This window comes from Bactrocera tryoni, chromosome 4 (assembly GCF_016617805.1).
Source record: "Bactrocera tryoni isolate S06 chromosome 4, CSIRO_BtryS06_freeze2, whole genome shotgun sequence".
Classification (NCBI taxonomy): domain Eukaryota; kingdom Metazoa; phylum Arthropoda; class Insecta; order Diptera; family Tephritidae; genus Bactrocera; species Bactrocera tryoni.
Window position 1 is genome coordinate 38,519,582 of NC_052502.1, and position 25,657 is coordinate 38,545,238.

Genomic DNA, 25,657 nt, shown 5'->3' on the forward strand with positions numbered 1-25,657 from the left:
CGAAAACATCGAAAAAGTCACAAAACAATTTTGTATTAGCCCTAAAAAATATTAACTGAACGTATGCATCAAAAAATTCGCGAATATTTGGGTATGAGAAAGCTCTGTGTAAAGTGGTTGCCGCGTAAGCCCACTTTTGACCAAAAATAACGAAGATTGAGTTTATTCGAAGCGTGTAAAAGTGTTCAAGCGTAATACATCCGAGTTTTTGCGTTGATATGTGACAATGGATGAAACATGGTTCCATCATTTCACTACGAAGTCCAATCGGCAGTCATCCGAGTGGACTGCACATGATGAATGCGCTCCAAAGCAAAGGCAACAGCCGGTTGGCAGAGTAATGGCGTCTATATTTTAGCATGCGCACGGAGTAATTTCTATGTATATTGAATAAAAAAAACAATTTTGCCAAACAAATCTATATTACTATATGTAGTAGTCTGGGGACTTTTCACTTGACCTATTAATTGGCTTTTATGTTGTCAAATATATTTCACGAATTAACAAAAGTGTACGTTTTATTTACAATTTACATGCTGTGCTATGCTTCTTCTTCTCAACTCAAAAAAAGAATCCCACATGGGGGCCATTAGCGTAATCTAGTATTCTAACATTCTTAAATTTACACATAAATCAGAAAAATCCATTTTTTATCTGCAACATTGAAGTGTAAAATATGCAACAGAGCTGCTGTAACTATTACGTAGCTCGAAAGCACCCTTTATGTAAATAACATAAATAAAAGAAATTCAATCATGTCAGTATATTAATTGTATATTCCTTATAGCTACCACCTATTTTGGGAATTTGGGGAGAAATGGGTCTCGATGAAGCTACATTTTCATGTACTATTTTAAAAAAAGATGGAAAATCGATAAAAAAAACTCTGTTTTTGATTGGATTTCTTCTGCCATGCATTGTTATAATAGTTTCGTATTCATGCATTTATCTAACAGTTTTGCGACAAAAGAGAAAAATGGAAACTCATCGCAATTATAAAGTTACATCGAATGAATCAGTATTTACCTCTAGAAAACACAAAGAAGATAACAGATTAACAGTAATGATGGTTTCTATTTTCGGCTGCTTTCTTGGTTGTTTTTTGCCATTAATGCTGGCAAATGTAGTGGACGACGAAAGAAAAACAAATTATCCTTGGTTTCACATAATGGCATCAATATTGGCTTGGGCGTCCAGTGTGATTAATCCGATTATATACGCAGCAAGCAATAGGAGTTACAGGTAATTGAATACACTGTTTTTTTAAATAAAAAAATTCTGAATTATATTTCGTAAAAAAATATGAATGAAATGAAAAGGCCTAATTTTCGTCGAATCATTGCAATTTTTTCTTTTCAAATATTCCAAAAAATGTTTTTTTCCGTTGAAACTTTTAGCGTTAAATTCTTTCAGAGTGTTAGGATTTTTATTTATACGGCGACTTGTCATGTTCAACATAGCGCACGTAAAATTTTTTATCAGTGGGTTTCGAACAGGCCCCTTCTTAAAAAAGTCTTCAATGAAGCAAACCGAGAATTAATCATTTTTACAATAATTTTACTAAAGATACACTTTTTTACGACTCAAATAAAACTTTATGACGTTACTACTACACCACACAATAATTATCACTTCTATGAATGTTTCTACAATTGCTGAGGAGCCCTTCAAATATTATAGCCATTCCCGAACATTCTAAAAAATAAACTTGATAATTAAATTTTTGTATGCTTCTATTCGCCGAATTTTTAACCTTGATTTCGAAAACATGTTAAGTTATGGAGCTCACTACAAAAGGAAATTATCATTCCTACCCCATTATTGGTGAATAATGACGTCCTTTAGATTATAAAATAGTTATGTTTAATAAAACTGAATTAATTTTTATGTTCGTCGTAAAATTATTAAATTTCCTCAATTTTTCAAGAAGGTAAATTTTTTAAGGATCTTAAATATTTTTTAACTCTCAATGTATAATAGTGTAGAGTTAAGTACAATTATTACGATTATAAATATATTAATCACATGAATGTATCAATAGACAGTGTTGACAACTGCTCTTGAATTGTTTCCTGATTAAGTGTTGATAATATACACAATCATCTGCTGTTGATAGACAATAGCTCCTCGTAAAATTCAATTTGATATTCTGTTGTCGAAAAGCAGCTGTATTCGCGCAATTATAGATGCGTAATAGTGAGCTACTCATTTGTCGAAAGTACGAATACGCTAACTTGAGTTACGTAGCTTCAGCTATACTTTGGTATTAAGTTAAGTCTATCTCGACGAACAAATCTACTAACAAATTAAAAGTCGAATACTTTCTCTAGGCAGCTTATTGATATATGATATTTATGCCTTTATTAATTAATTGAATTCATTTTCAAAGTTGTAATTGATAAATAATAATTTAATGAAAATTTATATTTATACAGGATTGCATATTACAATACAATAAAGCATTTAAAATTTTGGGGTAAGCCGTTGTCATCGATTCATAGTAGAAGCGTACATCTCAGTAAAAACGAAGACTACACAGGACCACTTAGGAGCATACCTTTGTTTCAAGTTACCAGCGAGAAACACGTGAATAATTTGTGCCAAACATACTCTGTATAAGAAATAATAATCAATTTATAGTATTATTTACTTATATTTATAAAGTACGTACAACTTTTTATTTTATGTTGTCTTAAGTGTATTGTCTTGCCAATAGAGCCCTTAAAACTGTGTTTAACTGAACACAAAACCTATTGGACATAGGTTTTCTTACAAAGCAAAAATACTAGTTCATTAACAATTTTTGGAAAAATAAACAGAAATAGTAGAAAAATATGGTTTATTGCCTATTTTATGAAGAATCAAAACATTGATTCAATAATTAAAGAGTTTTAATTTCACTTTTACGTATACGAAGGATGGTAAATGTAAAGTATGATATTACTTAAATATTGAATTTATAAAACCCACAGCAAACAGAAGTGAGTATTAGTATATTAAAAAATTACTTTTTGTAAAGACTGTCACTTTGTAAAGAAATAAATTAATTTCTGTTAATAACTTTTTTACAAGACATTTGCATTGATTTTATTATTTTAGTTTTTTTCGAAAGCAAAACAGTTAAAATTGGTTTCCTTAACGCCTGAAACCTTTTAAAATTTCGATCCCAGCATAAAAAAAATAGCAGACGTTATGATTTAATTATGTTAATACATGTATTAAGAATTTAGTGATGAATTTGATTTTCAACAACTGAGTATTGACACCGCTGTTTTTCCTAAGGCCCATACCAGCCGGTTTATTAGATGAAGCTACTATAATCTATATCTATCACTGAGTTTGCATTTTTGTTTGTAATATTCGGCTGCATTACTAATAATGGCAATTTTAATAAAAAAGACTAACTGAAGTGAAGGGGTCAGTGGGGTAATCTTTTTTCAAACATTTTTTTTTCGGCATTTTCTGTTCCTTATACCCTGAGAATTAATGTAGAAAGCCACTTTACCATTGAAAGGTTTCGAAAAAGGCCCAAAAATAATAATACCGCTCGACGTTCGGAGCGCTCGGAGTGCACAACTCAAACGCGTTTTTCTCAAACACACTTTTAAACTGGCGGACATGATTCCGGTCGAACTACTCAACAGATTTGATAATTTTTTTTTTAATGTTCACAAAACGCCTAGCTATCGTCCATATATTCATAATTTTTTATAATTAATTGACAATTTTATGTCAAAATTTATGTAAAAAAACATGAGGAAAAATTAAAAAAAAAACGTTAAAAACGATTTGCAACTTTACTTAGGGCTTTTTCGGTAATGTAAACTGTGTAGTATGCATGACGCAACCACACAACATGCACGTCTGTCATATTTATGAAAATTGAAAGATCGAAAACACAACTCTGTCATAGCTGCTGCGTAAAAACGTATAGATATTGCACATAAATCAACTGTGAGTAGCTAATATAATATCATTGTAAGCGATTTTGTTTTAATAAATTTGCGGATTTTTTAATTTGGAAGACAATCGAAGAAGATATTATTTTTGGAATAACCCGTTTACCTTTAAAGATATATTGATAAATTTCTTATTTTTACGTGATTTCTTCTCTTTTTGTGTGAAATCGGTAATTTTTGACATCTAACTTGTCAGTGGGAGTATTAATAAGTAATATTTCACACATTCTTAACTTTAAAATGAAAAAAATGCGTAATTTCATCCAATGGCATCAGCCAGCAAAGCAATTATACTTATGTATATCAACCAAATTCCTCTTTGGGTTTACGAACTACCAATGTTGCGTACTTAACAGTTTTCAACTGCACTCAGTTGAATTGAAATTGAGTTGGAAATAACTGACGAAATGAAAAAGAACACCATGCCACCATGCATTTACAGTACTCCCCTATTAACATCCTTGACATTTTACTGGTTTCGAATATACAGATTTCTCATATTTCTAGATTTTCGAACATATTCAATATTACACATGACCGAAAAATCACATTCCGAAGTCGATACCCATCGGGTCATTGCTGACTATGAAATATTGGCAGTCTACTATAAGTGTGTTTTTATTTTAGTTTGGCACGCATCAATATCATAAAATCAAAAAAAATTTCAATCTGTAACTTACACATTCCGTTTCCTGCATAAACACTAATTAGATTTTATTTCTTTGTAACATATCTCTATTTTGTTGATTGCATTTTTGTATCATATAATAAAAAAAAACGGTTATACATATGTATGTACTTATATGTACATATTCTGGCAAAACAGTATTCATTAATCAGTGACGTGGCAAATAGTGAAAATGTTCACATTTGTGACCACGACCACAAGCTTTATATGTACATATATGGTTGTAATAAATTTATGCAGTGGAGAATTGTGTGAAGATGTAGTGAAATTTTTACATTTGTAACAATCTTAACAATTGATTGCAAAGTTAAGTTATGCTTCTTTTGAATAATATCCAACTGAACCAAAAACCGTCGAGTATGCGAGATGCGTATTTGTTGTCAACACTTCCTTGCTTCACATTTGATAATTTATGCAAATCTTGTTGTTTATTCTCTATTGATTTATTTATAGTATATAAATTGTACAAGTTATAATTCATTTTGGTGTTTTCACATATTTTCGTGAACGAAATCAGATAATATTGCGATATATTTGGTTGGGTAACTATCAGGATACATTAACATTACTGTTGAATTTTTATAAATTAACATACTATACGTGTATATCTTAAACCATTTATGTATTAATAGTTTGTACATTTAAACGAGACAAAAAGTAATTACTTATTACATTAAGAAAGTTTAATATATCTAAGGTTAGTTGTTTCACATTCTAAAAGCTTATAAAATTCCGCAAAAGCTTCAATGGCAAGCGACTTATATTTTACTTGTTTGCTATTGAGGAATTTATTACATTCGTATATATGACAACATAATAATTAAAGCAGGATTAATGATTAGACTGAAATAAAATACTTGGACGGCACAATCTTATGCTTAAACAGTTAAATATTTGGCTTTTTGCATACATACAATTAAATGTATTCTATTGATAATGGAATGATTTTTTATAAATATTTTAATGAAATAAATATATGAGCTTATGCAACCAATATAAAACAATGTTCAATAATATAAAAACTTAAACAATAATTAAAAATCTTGCAGTGTTTTCTTATCTATTAAATCGTATGTTGGTTTAGAACACGCGTATTTTATATGAGTGTGTTCCAAAATGTACGAGTAACATTATTATTTGTATTTACTTATGAACGAAATAAGCGTAATATTATGCGCACTGGTATTTGTAAGATTACATATTAATATGCATCTTCCGCCGTATATTTTTTACTTTGACTTTCACAAACTTTCCATGATGGTTAGAAATTCCAGTCAATGATATATATATATCATATATTATGGTTTAGCTCCTGTAGATATAGTGTAATGCGCATTGTTGACATCAGACGATATTTAAGCATTCGACTCCTACAAAGATGAAGAAAAATAAATCTGTATTTAATGTATTTCATTCCTGTTGTTGTAATGATTGTTTTATTAAATGCAGCCCTATTTCCGTTGCCGTTTTAAAACGAAATAAAAATTACTTTTGACATTACTGTTGGACTTATCGACATTTATCGAAAATAAATTTTTATTCCCTATTTTCAAACGAATAAATGTTGAGTAATTTTGTAACAAGAAGCAGTTGGGAATTTTAGGGTCAGAAAATTCTATGTATGCCAAAGGTTCATTTGCATCTCCATGTTGCGACGGAAGCGGTTGCAATAAAGTATATAAAATTGCATTTTTTAACGAATGAAAATAAAAACGAAACGACAATTAAAACGGGACAAAGGGAATAGGGATTCACGGATGAAATGTAGTAATGATTAGAGTACACAATTTATAACTACATCAAATTTGATCGAAAATTAATTTCATTCGCTATTTAAGTTACTCGAATTCCGTTAAGCGGTATGCACTAATAAAACGTAAATACACTTATTTAACTTACTTTTAAATTGTCAAAATAATGCATAATTTGTTCGTAATCCATTTCAAAACCATCAAGGACTAGGTCGTCTCTACTATCAACGTGATCATATGCTGTATTAGAAAACATAGGATTTCCAACAACTGTAGCTCTCTTAACTTCCTTTTTCAAGACGGATTTAATCTCTGATCTCGGTTGCAATAATTTAGCCCCCTCCTTCTCTTCTATTGAATTTGACGTCGGTGTCTTATTTTCTGGTGCTTTGTATATAATGCAATCTCCTATAAAATAATTATGGAGAAATTATTAAAGATTCCTAGTTAGCTACTGTGTTAAGAATTTTGTTTATTGGTACTACTTACCAGTAACACTGTCTACTTTACTATTCTGTGGTAGCGAATCAAATTGGAATGCAGTTTTTCTACTATAATCAGCAAATTGTACTATCTTTTCTGCGTTGTGCATTTCATTGTAATTTTGTTGTAAAGACTTGTGCATCAAATGGGTATCCTTTTGTTTTTGGTCAGTGTTTTTGACAACTCCTATTTCGAAAAGATTCACGTCAATTTCCTTTTCTTCGGTTTCAACTTTACCCAAACCCACCCGCTCTTCATTATCCTTAAATAAAAGATAAAAAAATATGTTAGAATCAACCGTTATGCGAATTTAAAATATCTTTCAATGAAATAAAACCAACTGATTTTTTTTAAGGAAATTAGAAATTATTGCGTTTTGTAAACTACAAGCATATTTGGTCTAAATAAATTATAATATAAATAGTATATATATATATATTATATACCCTGTCAAGAAAGTATCGGGAATTTATAAATAAAACGAAAATTTTTCAATCATCTAAGTTTATTTTATCGCCTTGAAAGTAACATCCATTTGAAACACATGTGCCAACTCTTCCAATCGTCAAAACATTTTTTATAGGCACTTTCCGGGATGGCCTTCAGCCCTCGCGTCGAATTTGTTTTAATGTCTTCAATTGAGTCGAAGCGTGTTCCCCGAAATGGATATTTCGGTGTGGAGAATAAGAAAAAGTCACAGGGGACCATATCATGTGAATACGGTGCTTTCTCAATGATATTTGTTGAGTGTTTGGCCAAAAAATTCATTCACAATGATGGCTTTGTGCGATGGTGCGTTATCATGATGAAGAATCTACGAATTGTTGGCCCACAAACTCGGACGTTTCCGACAGATAGCGTCTCGTAGGCGCCTCATAACACCAGGATAATACTCTTTGTTGACGATTTGACCAGTTGGAACGTATTCATAGTGGACGACACCGCGAACATCGAAGAAAACAATGAGCATTACTTTCACTTTCGATCGGCTTTGGCGCGCCTTTGGGCCGCCATTCGGATGATTGCTGGTTCGCAAGTGTGTCATATTCATAGACCCATGTCTCGTCCCCAGTAATTATGCGTTCCATGAAGGTGGGATCCGAATTGGCTCGATCCAGCATGTCTGCAGTCTTTTTTGAAGGAAATACAGCTCTATCGGAACAAGTCTTACAGGAACGCGTTGCATGCCCAATTTTTCATGCATAATCGTACGTACGCTCTCGTGTGACATCTTCAATTTATGGGCAATCTCTCTCAAGCTCATATGGCTATTTTCGACAACAATCATCACTTTTTCAACGTTATCGTCGGTCATACTCGAGGCATGCCTTCGACGGTCTCCCGACCCTCCTTGAAGGCTCTGTACCACTCGTAAGTACGAGTTTTTGATAGTGCAGACTCACCAAAAGCCTTCCGCAACATTTTCAACGTATCGGCAGACGAAAATTCGTTCGCAACACACAATTTAACATAAATACTTTGATCAATATTTTCGGTCATTGTAAAATTCGACAAACACTACCTAGGTCGACTGACATAAACAGCTGCTGTAAATACACTGGTTGACAGATCGCGCTAATTTTTTGCATCATAATTGAGGACAGTTGTACCAACCTAGGATATAAGCGCGAGATTTAAATGAAGAATTCCCAATACTTTCTTGACAGGGTGTATATAAATGAATATCGCTGAACATAAGGAAGTGGAAGATTACTTCACAGCCACGACTATTCGAGGGCATTCTGGAATCAAAACTTTAATTCAAGAAGCACACAGTTATAGCAAGTAAGATCTAAACAGCTTTATCGATAATGATGGCAAGAGTAGCAAGAAGATTGTCGGGAAAAGATACCCACTAATTTCATCAAGATATTTTTTGTATACATTTTTTTTGCAAAGTTGCAAAGTCATTCAGAAGCAAAATTATTTTCAAATTAAGTAAATGCGTAATCGGCAATCGTAATTCCTATTCAACTTGTTTTAATAAGAAATGAGAGAGTTAATAATTCAACAATTATACTTACGAAACTTACGAGAGCCCTTACTCCAATATTACGATGGGGAGGTACAGGAGGCTTATATTCGATTGCTTTTATGCAGCAATTAGAACTATTTATTTCAGGCCTGAATATTAAATAAAATATTTGCAATAAATTCCAAAAATATACAAATTTGTCTTTAAGTGTACCTTGGAATTGCTTCTTGGCCATGACTGGAGATTTTTAGATGATTATCGAAAGAAGTGACCGAACTGTCGATAAAGTTAATGGGGTTATTTGTAATCTTTATGCGCGCATCTGAAAAGGTACAATTTTTTAAATCCATAAAAGTTTTAATTATTTATATAATGGTGGTGCAGTTTTTCTTTGTCTAATATGCTTCCTAAAAAAATCTTATAGAAATTTTCGTCGTTTATATGAGCTTATTTAACAGAGACATCAAGTCTGAGCATTCTGATAATATTTGTACATAAAAACTACAATACTGAGCAACAGTTATACAAGGTGCGTTCCAAAGTAAATAGGACTTAAAAAAAAAACAACAGCAAATGGTTTTTTCGGCAAAATCAATTTATTTTATTCAAAATAGTCTCCTTCAATAAAGCTTTTTGAATGGCCTCTACATCTGCATAACGCTTTCCTTTCAAGGGCAAATGTATTTTTTCGAAAAGGAAGAAGTCGCACGGTGCCATATCAGGTGAACACGGGGAGTGGTTAATAGTTAAAATGTGAGTTTTGGTCAAATAATCGGTCACAAGCGTCGATCGATGAGACGATTTTGAGCAATTTTTGCGAAACAAACCGTTCACACACCTTTCGTAAGCCCAAATGTTCGGTCAAAATGCGATAAATCGATGTTTTGGTGATATTCAATTCAATTTCCATGAATTCCAATGATGATTTCGGCTGTTTTGTGATGAATTCACGCACAGTTTCGATGGAATTTCCGGTGATCACGGATTTTGATTGGCCCACACGTTGATCGTCATTTATGTCCTCACGACCACTTTGAAAATGTTGAAACCACTCGTGCACTCTGCTACGGGATAAGTTTTACCAATTTTAAAACAAAATTTAATGTTGGCCCTTTGTTTGAGGCTCATTTTCGCACCGATAACACCAACATCTGACACTTAAAACGCAATAACTTCGCTTCCGATCAATGAAATGTCATGAAATTCTCCCTGGACAATCGATAAAGATAGCAGATTCTAACGCACCAGTCGACATATACATAGATGGTGCCACCAGGGGGCGCTACATTCAAAAGGTACTGTTTATTTTGGAACATACCTTGTATGTAAGAATTAACGATGTTTTATTCAATGATTGTTTTCAAATTTGTACTGATTAATTAATGGAAATTACTAAAAATATGCTACTGATAATAAATAGGTCTTAAATGTGGATCCTGAGTTTATTCGTATTTACGTTTAAGATATCTATTAGGAAGTTTTATTTTTGAATGACGAATCGATCAATATAAATAATTTAATAAAAGATGTAGTTTTAAGTTTTTATTTCTTTGAAACAAGCAGATTAGATTTATCCAATAGTATACATACATACATATATGTATATATATACACGAAGTTGATTTTTTCGGGGACTTGCCCGATATGCATACTAAATATATAAACGGGAGAAATTAGGTTGTATGCACGTTTAGAAAATATTTAGAGTAAAACACTGAAATTGCCGTATCAATAGTGGAATGAAAATAAATTGCTGCTGTACTAGAGCAGTAATAAATAACTCACCTCGATTATTGGTGGTTGTGTCATTAGCCGTTGCTGATCTATCCATTGTTGAACGTCCCAGCCAAACCCAGTCATGCACATTAGTGGTTGATTCTTTAGGAAATCGTAAATCCTTCGACAAAATATTAGGCGAGATAATAGCCTTACTCAGTTCTAAGGGACCATTTCCAGTGTCAAGAACTCTTGGTCTAAATTTCGATGCATATACAACACAAGAAATTACGAATACCACGATAGCAAAGCAAAAAGCAGTGAGCAGTACATATACCCCGACTTCCATAGACGACATGTCATTACGAAAGGAATATTTTCGATAGTTTTTTAAGGGTTGTGTACTTCCATGATGTTGCCTTGTTTGTACCATAAGATTGTCCTCATTATAGATTGAATTTTTTAATGGGATGCCTACTGTTATATTTTTTCATTACTTTGAAATAATTAATTTATAAATAATTATATTTACCGATAATATCAGCTAAATCGCCGTTTATCCGGAAATTTTTTCTATCTTTGCCTACGATTCCATCATTTTGAATTGATTCAAGTTTGTTATTATTATCAAAGTTATTGAAATCTACTTCAACGGCTGCTAGTGAGCTTATTAGAGGAGAAAAATTCGATTTGATATGTTTTGAGGATGTAACACTTCGTCGCATACGACAATCCTCCGACAAAAGTAATGTTACCCGTAAAAGGTCGCCGCTTCCTTCGCCTACCGCTATAACTCTTGGATGATGTGACGCCAACATTGGTGCAAATGCAACGACTTCGGTATCCAAACTCTCCACCAGCAAAAAGTAGTCTTCCACAGAAATATCTCTGTTAAACAGATAGAAACAAATATTAATTTAAGTAATTTGGGGAATACATTACTTCAATCACATTAGTACATCAGGAGATATATAGTATATAACCAAATATTAATTTACAAAAACGAAAAAAAAAACATTTTCTGGAGATCACAAATTTTAATTGATAAATTAAGGAAGGGCTAAGTTCGGGTGTAACCGAACATTTTATACGCTTGCAACTTGCAAAGCCTGCTAAATACATTGAGGTGCTGGCAAAAAAATATATCGAAAGAGTTCAACCTCATTGTTCGAAGAAATAGTGGAAGGATTACAATCAAATTTGCTATCGTATTAACTTATTTTGTAAACTTAGTTTTATTACTATTATATATTTTTAGCGAAAATTATTCTAAAATCGTTGGGGCATAGAAATGGAAGGGCTGATTGTAAAAATTTTTCATATTGCTGTGATAAATTTGAAAACATATGTATTCATGGTACCCATTTAATGTGGTATTTATATAAAAATATCAAAGAGGCAAAATGCAACATGAGTTAAATGAGCGCTAGTGGCAATATTGCTATAACTCATCTCTTTTTTACATTGTACCATTTATTCAAAATAGTGTACCGAAATAAAATCTTATGGGAACTTGTTGAAAGCAGATTCAAGATCACACGTGTCGTTTGAAAATCTTTTGATGTTTATTTTGGGTCCAATAAAGGGAGACGATCTTTTCAATCAAACTTGATCGTGCAAACAATTTCCAACTGAAACTTAACCAGCAATTAAGTTGTATCACTTAGGTTCTAGCGGTGAAGGAGCTACTCTGCCAAAGATTGCGGGCTTATTTGGAATCAGTGATGGTGGTATAGTTTCAGGTCAAACTTCGTCAGTTTTCTGCAGTATGCATTAACATGTTTTTTTTTTCTTTTCGAATTTAACTGAGCGCATAATGTGCTATTGAAATCTAAGGACCAGTATTTACTTTGGCCAAATAAGAAAGAACGCAGAAACTTGGAGTGAGTTATCTAACTGCGTAGGATATGTGGATGGTACCGAAATTCCAGTGGCGGAAAAACCTTCACAAGATTCAGAAGCGTACTTTTCACAAAAGCCAATCTACTTCGTTAAGACACAAGCCGCGTGCGTATTTGCGAATTATCGAATGAGGCAGATACATTTTTTGGAGAAGGTGAATGGGGCTCAGGTGACAGTGCATATAAATTATATAGTACTGTTATAACGTCATTCAGACAGGATTCCAGAAATTTAACCCAGAGTGAAAGGAAGTTTTTTAACAAAGTATGTCGATATAGAATTCGAACACTGTTTTGGAATGCTCATAGAAAAATTTGGTAGTTTAAAAAGCTTAAGGAGCTATACCAGAGTGACACTTTCAAAAAAAAAAACTTCTTTTTATTTGCTTTTTCGATAGCTTGTATTATCATAAATATCCTGTGAAATCGGGAAGGTCGTAACTTGCATAGTTTTTGGAAGGCAGCGTTCTAAAAATCGACCGCTCGGAGGTGCAAACATATATGTATGTATAAGTGAAAGTTTAAACGCGTTTCTCTATAAAAAACATTTTTCAAAATTGCTGGCTTCATAACTCAACGCGAAATTGACAAATCGACTTAATTAAAACTGAGTATTTTTTAAAAATCTATTTACTATACAATGACCTACGATCTTTTTGATGGGTTGAAAATTGGGGGGGTTGCTCGGGTAAGATTTTTATTGTGTAGCAACAATTCTGGTGACTAAATTTTCAAGCCTCTTTTTATCAACCGATTATTAAGGCCACGTGCTTTGAGATGTAAAAACCTACAAGAGTTGCCAGTTCATTGGAGGGCGAATAAAAAGGCTTGGATGACAACATTTGCTTTGTTGGATGCTTTGTTCCTGAAGTTAAAATATACAAGGTGCGTTCCAAAGTAAACAGGACTTTAAAAAAAAGGACAGATGGTTTTTTCGGCAAAATCAATTTTTGATGAATTCGCGCACAGTTTTGATGGAATTTCCGGGGATCACGGATTTTGGATTGGTCCACATGTTGATCGTCATTTATGTCCTCACGACCACTTTGAAAACGTTGAAACTACTCGTGCACTCTGCTACGAGAGAGGCAATCATCGCCATGAACTTGTTTCGGCAAAAGTTTTGCCAATTTTAAAATAAAATTTAATGTTGGCTCTTTGTTCGAAGCTTATTTTCGCACCGATAACACAAACATACCGACACTTAAAACGCAATAACTTCACTTCCAATCAATGAAATGTCATGAAATTTTTTTTGAAATTCTCAATGGACAATCGATAAAGATAGCAGATTCTAACGCAGTCGACATAGAGATAGCGCGATCAGGGGGCGCTAGATTCTAAAAGTCCTGTTTACTTTGGACAGCACCTTGTACAAGAAATTTAGTTATTTGATCTTTTCTTTTTAATGATGCTTGATAATTAAGTAAGAGATTCAATGCGGGTAAATCCGAGGGAAAAGCTAGTTAATTATAAATTCAAACCTTAAGGGAGTTTTAGATCCATCTGAAAACTCTAGATCAATATCTAGTAATCCTTCTTGGTATTGCGCAGTTAGCTTATTTGTCACTGAAGTTTCTGCTGTATAACCGTTGTCAATCGTGCTGTCCGGTGAAATAGTTAACTGCAGTCCTGAAATCACTCGCACAATCAGCCTTCTTATACTGACTTTGTCACTTCCTACTCGAATTTCTTTAGTTCCTATCACCCGTCCTGTTATGGGTGATAAAACCTAAATTGATTTAATTTTTTATTGTTGTTAATGACTGGTTATATAATTGGTTATAGTTATAATACCTGAATATCTGTACGTCCCATCGATTTTCCTTGCAGTATTCGTCCTTTTAATATGGCTATTTTGGGATCGGACACCCTTAGAAGGGGTTGAACTAAATCGGTAACTCTTAAGCCAGTTCGACGCGAAATAAAGTAACTTATTCTTCCAGAGTTCTAGAAAACAAAATTTGACAATATTTTCATAAATCGTAAGACATTAAATATTTTAACCCTTACTTGGTCAATTGCTAAAAATCTTGCAAAGACTTCTATTGGACTTTGTTGATATCGCGCTTTGCATATAATTTTATCTGCACTAGCATCATTTTTATATTGATTCCATCCCGTGGATCGTTTTTTACGATGCTGATTTTGTTTGATTGAGCTAAAAAGTGGAATTGATTAATGTGTTAGAAAAACCAAATGAACTAAAAATGGTATTACAAAATACTGGTGTCGTCAATAACTTTCCATCCTTTTATTTGTGATAACCTAAAGTCCGACACGTAAACCTCTAATGGAAATTCTGGCATCCATACAGTAAACTTTGCTAACCCAGCATAGGATCCATACTTTACAATAACCGAGGCATTAGAGGAACCTCTGATTTCAGAGCCATCTACATAAACCGAACTGCACGAAGATGATACCTGAAATCAATTGATGAGTAGAAGTTAAAAAACTTTTAAGCATTTGATAAATTAGTAATGGTATATATATAGCTATGACGACTGAAGTGGAAGGTTCCCACGACAGTCGGGTCTACGTAACCTAAACGGACACGGATTTTTTATCCGGTCAAGAACTGTCAACTCGGTAGGATTCTACCGCTACAACACCATAACGACTGACGTGGGACCAACGGTAGTTAGCAGACGTGTATTAAGCTTATCCTTAGGCATGTCGGTCCGGTCTAGTCACCTTCATGTAGAAGATCTAGAAAAAACCTATTAAACAAGTATTGACAATTTTATTTAACATAGTTATGTTGCCAAAAAACTGAGACATTCGATATTCACAAAATCGAGCACCAGTAACAGTCACTTTTTGACCTGCCTTTTTTTCAGAAAGCATGGTCCAATTACGCTTCCAGCCCAAAAGCCATCCCAAACAGTGACCCGTTGCATTTGTTTTTCAACAATCACAAGTGAGTTCTCAGAATCGCAAAAGCGGCGATTAACAAACTCATCAAGTTGAAAATGTGCTCATCGCTTATTATGATTTTGCTCGAAAAATCAGCACTCCATTCTTTCGTTATTTTTGAATTATTGTTCAATAATGAAGATACGTTGTTCTATCGTGTAACGCTCCACTTTTAAAGCCTAAACTGTCAGCTGCCGATTTTCTTTTTATAGGGCTTGTCAACCTTTTACTACATAAATGGCGAGAAATTTAAACCTAGCGTAAAGTTTAGGGCGCCCTTTATACTATCCATATGTATAGTATTTGTTTAAGTTTGAAGCATCTGAAAGGAAAAACTATACAACAATTGGGCAATAAATTAATGTAAAATCGATTTAAGCCATCTTCAAAAATGTATTAATCATAACTGTGTCTCCCAGTAATACAAATTTTACATCTACTGCTTTTGTATGGTATAAATGAGAACGCCTGTCAATCTGTTATATGAAATATCCAAACTGAGGTAATTATTTATTAGAACAACAATTTGAAGTAAAAAAGTTTGCTTATTTGTAAATTATTCCATTCGATTGTAACTGAAAAAGGTTATAGAAAATAAAACACGAAACTTTAAAAGAAGGTATAGTGCAGGTATTTTTTCAATACTTACCTTAATTACACTTTCGTCTTCAGCATAACAGGAACTCTGTAGCGTAACATCAGCTACTTTGCCAGCTTGTGAAACGATGAAAACTTTTATTGCTTGCGCTACTTGACGTCCGGTTAGCACCGCGGTATTGATTAATTCCCAGTTCTATGTTTAATAAAAGTAATTTAAAAATACATGTTTTTGTTTTCAAATAAAAAACGAAGATTTTTCAGAGCAATTTCAAAATGACAAAGAACATTTTTTAATAACAAATCACAACTTAGAAGAAAAAAAAACGAAATATTGTCAATAACACAGTTCTACGAAAAAAACTTTTTTGTTGCCCTGAATATCTTAGTAAATTTTGATGATTTCAAGGGTAAATTTTTTCACAATTGTCTCTTTGTTTACTTCCTTATTTTTCAAAACATACCTGACATTACAAAGGTTTCAGTTATTTTGTTTCATATTTTTTGTAAAGTGAAATGAAAATAACGATTTTAAAATAAACGAGAGCAAATCTTACAAAACCATTGATAGTTTCATGAACTGCGGGCAGAATTAAATTATCATCCGTTGTACAGCCAAGCTGCCAACTGGAGTGGTAGATAAGTCATCATTTTTAGTTTAATTCAATTATATTTATCTTAATCCGGTCGTATTGATATAAAAAAAACACTTCTGACCACTTAAGCTACTACTACACGCGATGCATTAATCGTATACAAATTATTATTACAGTGTTTTCAAAGATGTTTACTGCATTGCTTAATTAAAAAAAAAAAATATTAAATACAATTGACTATAAAGCAATATAAAATGTTATTCACTTTCAATGGTTCAAAATACATTAAAATTTTGCAAATACAGACAAATTTACTTACCTTAGCCATTGGTAAGACTGCTTGTATATCATCCTTGTTGATTTCCAATTTCGTTGTTAACCTTTTCTTGGATTCATCAGCTACTATACTAGCCGAAATTTGGTTTTTCGATTTGTCAGATTTATACACATAAGAAACATACCAAACTATTTTTCCACCATCCAATACATCTACTACTGCGTCACCAAGTTGAAGTAGCCAAGAGAATACTTCAACGGAACTGCAAATATTACGAAAGTGGGGTAAGTATGTATTTAATAATAAATACCTTTGATGACTACAATATCTCTAAAGTACTAATGGGATTTGGTTTTTAAACTTATCACATATATACTGTGATCAAATAGAAAGGTGAATTTTTGTCTATTTTCCAGTCATCATAGCATTTGGAAAAATCCACTGTCGTGATGGCCATCAGAGCCTTCTTCGATTCAGCTTTTGTATCCTCAATTGAGTGAAAACGATGTCCTCGGAGTGGTCATGTGAATTTGTTGCTACGAGTCTCAAAACCGAGGTATCTCAAATACTAATGAATAATTTGACGTCAAATTCAACATAGATGTTAATAGTACTACCAACTTATAGAAAAAAAATTTACCGATTCGAAAAACACGCGATGCATAAATTAAAAATTCACCTTTCAATTTGATCAGAGTAGTATAGAGTGGAAAACAAAAAAACGGGATACTTAGTTGTAGTGACTTTACATCGGTTTAGTATTAATAAATCAAATTCTATTATACAAGTAAGTGTTTATTACAGTAAGTACATTAAGTACATTAGGCGTGTTTTATTTGACCATCACAAGCTAATAGCTAAATCATGGACAAATAAAACGCACTTTACCATTGGAAGGTTTCGAAAAAGGGTAAAAAATAATACCGTTCAACGTTCGGAGCGCTCAGAGTGCAATCTTTGTGTTCCTTCAGTACCTCAAACTTTAAACGTGTTTTCAACCAACTTTACCATCCGAAAAAATTTGTTTATACACTCCACGATATACCTCATGATATGTGAAAAAAGCTCTATTGTAGAATAAAAATTTCTACTACCCTACTGACCCCTTAAAAACGTAGTGCGATTCAAAGTTAAAATCGAAAACAAAAACACTAATAAAAACTTATCAAATAAAAAAAAAACAGTTTCTCAAAAAAATTAACAAATAACAAGTAAGGAAGAGCTAAGTTCGGGTGCAACGGAACATTTTAGACTCTTGCAACTTGCAAAAACCAAAACCAGGAAAATACTTTAAGGTGTAAAACCAATCATATAGAGTAAAGTATGGTGGATGTTCGAAAATCCTGATATTAGTTATATAGGGGCTAGACCATGTTTTCGCTCAAATTTATCTATTTTAAGAGTGTAAAAATTGGGAAATTGCACGATTGCTTGCTACACAAGATTCTATTAGTGCATTGCATTGGACGATGAAACATATGTAAAAATGGACTCAAGAACATTACTAGGTCCCCAATTCTACACGAAACCGCAGGATAGTACTGCCGACCAGTCAGTGTTAATAATTGAAATAGAAATTTTAATACAATGCACCGGATCAAAAATTCATTAAATGGACTTCGAATTACTTCCGTATCCACCGTATTGTCTAGGTCTGATTTTTCAAAAGAATGCTCGCTGGGAAGAAATTTTCGCCGAATGAAGGACAAACCGTACTTCGAAAATGGTATCGAAATTGCAACTTTTCGATACCATTTTCGAAGTACGGTTTGTCCTTCATTCGGCGAAAATAATCGGTCGTTATAATCAATGTATTAGTTCCCTTGAAATAACTATGCTAATTAAAAAGTCCAAGCAAAAAGTGTGCTGAAGTAAGCAGAGTTTTAAAACGATAAGCGCAATATTTTCGTCTTTATTTAAGGTTTAATGGAGGATGGGGCCATGTGTAAACGCAAGGGAGGAAAGTTCCGGGTAGCCAAATAACAGCCGTTTGAAGGCGATCTAAAGTGAGAAGGCGAAGCATCTCTTCCACGTAAAAACGCCCAATGAATAGTAGAAAAACAGTCTTGTATCAGAGACCCCCTTTTCATGACGACCCTGCAAACGTGTTAAGGATTATGATTTAAATGCATGCATCTGAAATGAAAGGTCCCTTAATTGAGAAGGTGCCGCACCCGCCTCTGTGCAGCAAAAAACGCATGTCAACAAACACAAGGAAGGTTCGACGTCGAAAAGCTGCAATCACAACAGACAACCGAACGATTTTCTACTTGCGCTCCTGCTTTCTGAAAACAGTCATCAGCAAATCGGTATAAGAGAACTGTGGGACGGAATTTCAAGCTCCTTACGTACAGCTGCAACCGAAACCATTAGTTTTCGGAAAAGGCAAAAGAACGGTTGGTACGATGAGGAGCATCATGTCACAGTACCTACCACAAAACGTGCGGTATGGGATAGCTACCGAGAGTTGAAGAAAGAAACGAGACGCATTTGCAGACAAAAAAGAGAGTGGTCGAAATGGGTGAGTCTGATGAGCTTGACAAGGTGGTCGACAGGGTTCGAAAAGCTCTACGAAAAGATGCGGTGACTAACAGAAGGTTTCAAGACCGGAGCATACTCTTGTAGAATCCAAGGAGCGAACTAGTAAGCGATGCCCAGAGCATACTAAAATTATGGAAGGAACACTTCTACAGCCTACTGAATGACAGCAGGAGCAGGCGAACCCGATTCCCCAATCGACGACGATGGAGCAGACGTTCTATTGCCCGACCGTGAAGAAGTTGAAATAGTAATCACCCGTCTGAAGAACAACAAAGCGGAGAAAGCCGATGTATTGCCGGCCGAGCTATTCAAACACGGCGGCGAAGAACTGATAAGGAGCATGTATGTCGATGTTAAAGCTGCCTCTGACAGCACTAAAAGGTGCTGCCTTTATGCCGCAATGTCGGAATTCGGTATCCCCGAAAAACTAATACGGCTGTGTAAACTGACGTTAAGCAACACTAAAAGCTCCGTCAGGATCGGGAAGGAAGGCTCTCCGAGCCGTTCGATACCAAACGAGGTTTCAGACAAGGCGACTCTGTTTCGTGTGACTTCTCCCACCTTCTTCTGGTGAAAATAATTCGAGCTGCAGAACTAAACCGGGAAGGTACGATCTTCTATAAGAGTGTACAGCATATGCCAGCAGCTGATGATATTGACATCATTGGCCTCAACACCCGCCCCGTTAGTTCTGCTTTCTCCAGACTGGAGAAGGAAGCAAAGCAAATGGGTCTGGCAGTGAACGAGGGCAAGACGAAATATCTCCTGTCATCAAACAAACAGTCGTCGCACTCTCGACTAGGCACCCACGTCACTGTTGACAGTCATAACTTCGAAGTTGTAGATAATTTCTTCTATTTAAGAACCAGCATTAACACCAACAACAACGTCAGACTCGAAATCCAACGTAGGATATCTCTTGCATAAGGTGCTACTTCGGACTGAGTAGGCAATTGAGAAGTAAAGTTCTCTCTCGACGAACAAGGTCTATAAGTCACTCATTATTTCCGTCATGCTAAATAGAGCAGAGGCATGGACGAAGACAACTTGTGATAAGTCGACGTTACCAGTTTTCGAGAGAAGGTTCTGCGGAATATTTATGGTCCATTGCATACTGGCAACGGCGAATATCCCATTCGATGAAACTATGAGCTGTACGAGTTATACGACGACATGGACATAGTTCAGCGAATTAAGAGACAGGTCACCGTCATCCGTATGAATGAGAGCACTCTACTCTGTAAAAAATGTGTTTCGCGCGCTTCGCTCAACTTATGGCCAACATATTCGGTCTACTGAGCGTACTTTTCGCAATACCATCACCCATCTCGAGTCCCAGTATTCATTATTGGATAATATTCGACCGAATATACATACCACGTACAGCACGCAGTGAACAAAATATGGCAGCCGTACGGCAGAATCTACACTAAGACCGTGGAAAGTACTTAACGCATTTCACGTCGAGATCTTAAATTGAAAGCGTATAATATACCAAATTCCAAATATTGTTCTTTCGAATGATAAACATTCCCCATTAGATTTGAAGTTTCGGTGTTTTTTATTTAAAAAATGCATCACCCAATATTAGGTATATCACAAACATTTCGTTCAAATTGTTGAGATATGGGGTTTGGGATTTTTAATCGTACATCTCTACGAAAAAATGTAATGCTTTTTAAGTTTCGTTTTAAGGAAGCGCGGCACTCCCACTTTTCTAAAATGTTTAAACCCGAGACGCTCCTCCAAACTTTGAAGATTTTCGATTAAAACATTGTTTGGATGTGAAATAATAGGAACTTGCCCATCTCTAATATCAAATAGATAACTCCATATATATCTCAGTTAATTTTAGAGATGGCAAAAACCGTTATATTATACTCTATGTACGGTATGCGTGAATTCCGTAGAAAAGAATAAAATGTTTGAAAAATTAAATGTGTAGTATAAATAATGGAAACAAACATTTTATAAAATATATAGTTTAAAATAATATTAATTCACATTAGTTTTATCACCTTGTTTCGATACTTGTATTTTTCATGTCATTGACAATTTCTGCAGATACTTCAGATTCTTTTCTATAAGCAGTGACTCGAGCAGTAGTGTGTTTGGGATTTTCCTTTTCAATTGATATACTCCACAAGTCGGTAGATATGGTAGCACCCAGAATTTTAACACCCGCTTTTACGCGCGCTCTTATAGTAAATGCGGACACTGTAAAATCTTGTGTTTGATGAAAAACTACTGGCACATAAATTTTTGACATTGGATACAAAGCATTTTGCGGTAAAAGAAACGTCAGTTGGTCATCAATACGAATTTCTTTAAATTGCACCGAAGCAGCGACAAGAGGAATATGAGCAAATGTTGTCAATGGTTGGATTTGGACTTTAGGCTCACATTGTTCAGAGTTGCGTGGCGAAGGTTCAAATACGCTATATGAAGCTTGCATCACTCTGTGCGGCAGTTTCTGTAAAGTACTGCTACTCCCCGAGACTAATGGATTTCCAGGCCACCATATTGAAGGAATGATTACCTAAAATTATACACAATTAGTTAAGAATGCAATAATAGTTTAAAGGGTGTGAAGGAAGATAATACATTTTGAGTTGCCATAATTATAAAAATATAAAGAAAATGTTGCAACTAGAAAACATAAAATGTTATCTGATTTTTAATGGAAAAACTGTAAGCTAGGTCTTTGCAGAATGTAAAATATATAAGTATTATTGTTTAAATCATGATACTTGATCATCAGGATTACAATTTTGTCACTCAGATAAAAAAAAAAACAATGGTTATAGAAGCCAGTCAAAAAAATTTTTTCAGATGGAAATAAGGTAAATTATTCCATCTATTAATTAAAGCAACAGCCAAAATAGACAAACTGTTCAAGCAATTCGACTTCAGATCCACCCAACTCCTTTTTGGATTACGATTTTCAATTATCTTCAGTCGAAGTTTGATTGGTGTTGCCAATCTAAAATATGACGGAATGGTGAATTGCTCACGAATGTTGGCCCAAAGCTGATATGCTGCGCATAAGAAAAATACTTCGTAATTCAAACTTGCTATCACCAAGTAAACCAATGTTTAATTGGCAATTAAATAGCTTTTAATAATATTTAGCTTGCATCACTCTGTGCGGCAGTTGTTGTCTATTATATATTGAGATTTGGCAATCCTAGTGTTGCAACACAACTTCATCGTAAAGTTTGACATGTTTAACTTAACTCCATCAAGGACCAGCGTTCATTTATGGTAATCGAGGAAAAACAATCGCCGAAGACGCAACACTCTTCACCAGTGCAATGGGAGCTCTCTGCAGTTTTGAGCACTTAATTCGAAGAGAAATTCACCGTCAGGTCTTGACTTGGCACCATCTGATTTCTTGTTATTTCTGTACGAGAAAAATAAACTAAAAGGTTAACATTTTTCGACACTTAATGTTGCGGTTGATGCGCTCAAAACGCATATTTTGGATTTACCTCAATCAGAGTGCCAAAAGAGCTTCAAAAATAGGTTGAAACGCATGAAAAAATATATCGATCTTAATGGAAAATATATTGAAAAACAAAAAGCGATTTTCGAAAATTAAAATTTGTTTTTGGTCTTTAATCCCGAAATATAAAAAACAACCTAATCAATTCCAGATTCATAACTAATTTTTGTTTAATTAAGAAATCATTTTGATTTTTTACTAAATATACAAGGCCTGTCGCAAAAGGAACAGGACTGTTAAAAAAAACAAACAAACAATTACAATATTTCAAAAGTTATATTTTTTTATTCAAAGTAGTTTCCTTGTGCTTCGATACAATCGATCAATTAGTATTTCAAATGAGTGTTTAAGGTCATTTTTCGGAATGCTCTTGAGAATATCGGTCGTCGCCTTTTGGATAGCTAAAATGTCCTGAAACCAGTGTCTTTTCATGGGCAAATGAAGTTTTCCAAATAGGTAAAAGTTACAGGGTGCCAGATCAGGTGAGTAGGGTGAGTGATTAATGGTTAATATGGAATTTTTTGTCAAAAAATCAGTGACAAGCGTCGACCGATGACACGACGCATTATCGTGCAACAGGCGCCAGGACCCTGCTTCACGGTATTGTGGTCGAGCACGACGAATGCGTGACAAAAGACGCTTCATAACACCAAGGTAAAACACAGCATTAATCGTTTGGCCAGGTGGGACGAACTCTCGGTGTACAAAACCCTTGGAATCAAATCAGCATTGTCTTAATTTTTGACTTCTGAAGACGACCGACTTCTGATCGTCACAGAGGTCCTCACGACCTTCTTGGAATAGCTTAAACCACTCATGCACATTACTACGGGATAGGCACTGATCACCATAAACTTTTTTCATAATTTGAAATGTTTCAGTAAACGTTTTCCCAAGTTTAAAACAAAATTCAATATTTGTTCTTTGCATTTTACGACCGATGACCAAATGCGTGACAGCAGCTTTTGATCGATATCATCGATTGTAGTTATCCAATTGTCTTAAAATTTTTACGAAATGTCAACAAGAGATCAAACTTTTTATTTCAGATACCCAACAATAGGTGGCGCCTCCAGAAACAGTTATATTTAAAAAGTTCTGTTTCTTTTGCGACAGACCTTGCATGTATATACATACATTAAACTTGTTAGAGGGCGGGGCCCACTTTTTTGTAAAAAAATTTTGTCCACATTATGCCCACAAAATTATAGCTTTATAACTCAATTTGGTCCGTTTATACCCATTTACGAACTTGAAATTTGTTTTGTGCCAAGGAACCCACATACTACCAAGTTTCATCGAGATATCTCAATTTTTACTCAAGCTACAGCTTGCACGGACGGACGGACGGACGGACAGACAGTCACCCGGATTTCAACTTTTCTCATCACCCTGATCATTTATATATATGATTTTAATTCTATATCTACATATCTAGATTAGTTTTAAGAGATCCGTCCAACCGTTGGGTTAACAAAACTATAATACTCTTTAGCAACTGGTTGCAAGAGTATAAAAACGTTGAGGTTTGACAAAACGTGAATCGAAATTTTTTTTGACTGTTGAGTTCAAAACCCTAAAACCGAGTTTCTAAACTTCAACCAAAATATAGTTAAAAGGGGCCTTAATTCGATGAAAGTGCTACTCATAAAATAAGAACACTTAATATTTTGATTGAAGAAATAAAAAAATATTATCTTTAAAATTACTTAGTTCTAGTTTTTATTCATATGTATATAACTTAATTTAAGAGTGCAGGAGGTAGTGCGCATTAAATTTGTGACAAATTCCATCCATTTTACCATTTAAAACTCGATTCAGTTGAATTGGCATTAAGCAACTTCTTGCCAACATAAGCAAGTAAAGATTTCACAGAAAGTAAATAGCTCACAGGTTTGAAACAAAAATTCAAAACAATAATTTTGGCGAAATGGTAAATAAATATTAAATTCAATTAGTTTTTATTAATATTTATTATTAAGAAAAATGTTGGACCAAAATTTTTCTAAGGTATATGAAAATGATTTCGTATGTTAATTACTCGAATCTATTGGAATAAGCAAAAAGAAAGTGAAATTGTATATTCGAAATTATTTTCCCTTAAATGAGCCATTTTTTGTTTTCTTTATTAAACGAGATAAAGGAAAACTTCAGTAAAAAAAATTTGCGTATTGAAGCTGCTGTACCTTCTTTATTGAGGCTATGCACAATTTTCCAATTTCTTCCCAGTAGATAGTTATCAGAATAAAACGATGAAGATGATCTTTGGGTTGTTAAACAGGTTTTATAAATTATGGAACGCGGTATTTGTGCGAAGTGAATTACACTACAAAAAGGGCAATGGAATCGATGGCATGTGTTCGAAAGTAAACAGCTACCTCTCCGACCTTTCTCGTTTCCTCACTGCACGGAACCTCACACTTTCCCCACCAAATCCACAGCGACCATTTTTACGAACTGGACGACGGAGTATAGACTTGAACTTAATATTGCAGTCGATGGCGTGAAAACGCCGACTGTCAATAACCCTAAGATTTTAGGTGTAATCTTCGATAGTCTATGCTTCTTCACTTCTCATACGACCGCGATTATCGCCAAGGTACAGAGCCGCAACAAAATCCTCAAATCGCTAGCCGGCAGCACATGGGGAAAAGACAAAGAAACGTTGTTGGCAATATACAAGGCAATCGTCCGGCCGGTCCTCAACTACGCAACACCTATATAGTCGCCTGGATGCAGTGGTACGCAG

General features: G+C 34.2%; 2 protein-coding genes across 6 annotated transcripts in view; one reads left to right on the plus strand and one right to left on the minus strand.

The window, feature by feature from the left end:
• LOC120774710 (protein trapped in endoderm-1) overlaps positions 1–2,881 on the plus strand; it is a 35,683-nt gene extending 32,802 nt beyond the window's left edge. For all 4 annotated transcript variants that reach the window (XM_040104448.1, XM_040104449.1, XM_040104447.1 and 1 more), the window contains exons 6-7: positions 788–1,242; positions 2,436–2,881. In XM_040104448.1, the coding sequence (XP_039960382.1) occupies positions 788–1,242; positions 2,436–2,619 (639 nt within the window). In that variant the 3' untranslated portion in view covers positions 2,620–2,881. The remainder of the gene's footprint in view (positions 1–787; positions 1,243–2,435) is intronic.
• A 2,187-nt stretch (positions 2,882–5,068) lies between these two features.
• LOC120773451 (transmembrane protein 132C) overlaps positions 5,069–25,657 on the minus strand; it is a 44,449-nt gene continuing 23,860 nt past the window's right edge. The window contains exons 4-17 of one of the 2 annotated variants that reach the window (XM_040102343.1): positions 21,422–21,942; positions 16,905–17,124; positions 16,042–16,185; positions 14,694–14,899; positions 14,487–14,634; positions 14,271–14,423; positions 13,958–14,205; positions 11,105–11,460; positions 10,642–11,046; positions 9,070–9,178; positions 8,906–9,005; positions 6,888–7,143; positions 6,547–6,806; positions 5,069–6,017 (exon numbers count right to left, since the gene is read on the minus strand). In XM_040102343.1, coding sequence (XP_039958277.1) covers positions 6,003–6,017; positions 6,547–6,806; positions 6,888–7,143; positions 8,906–9,005; positions 9,070–9,178; positions 10,642–11,046; positions 11,105–11,460; positions 13,958–14,205; positions 14,271–14,423; positions 14,487–14,634; positions 14,694–14,899; positions 16,042–16,185; positions 16,905–17,124; positions 21,422–21,942 — 3,141 coding nt within the window. In that variant the 3' untranslated portion in view covers positions 5,069–6,002. Of the gene's footprint in view, positions 6,018–6,546; positions 6,807–6,887; positions 7,144–8,905; positions 9,006–9,069; positions 9,179–10,641; positions 11,050–11,104; positions 11,461–13,957; positions 14,206–14,270; positions 14,424–14,486; positions 14,635–14,693; positions 14,900–16,041; positions 16,186–16,904; positions 17,125–21,421; positions 21,943–25,657 lie in introns of both variants that reach the window. The other variant, XM_040102342.1, reaches the window with a different exon arrangement.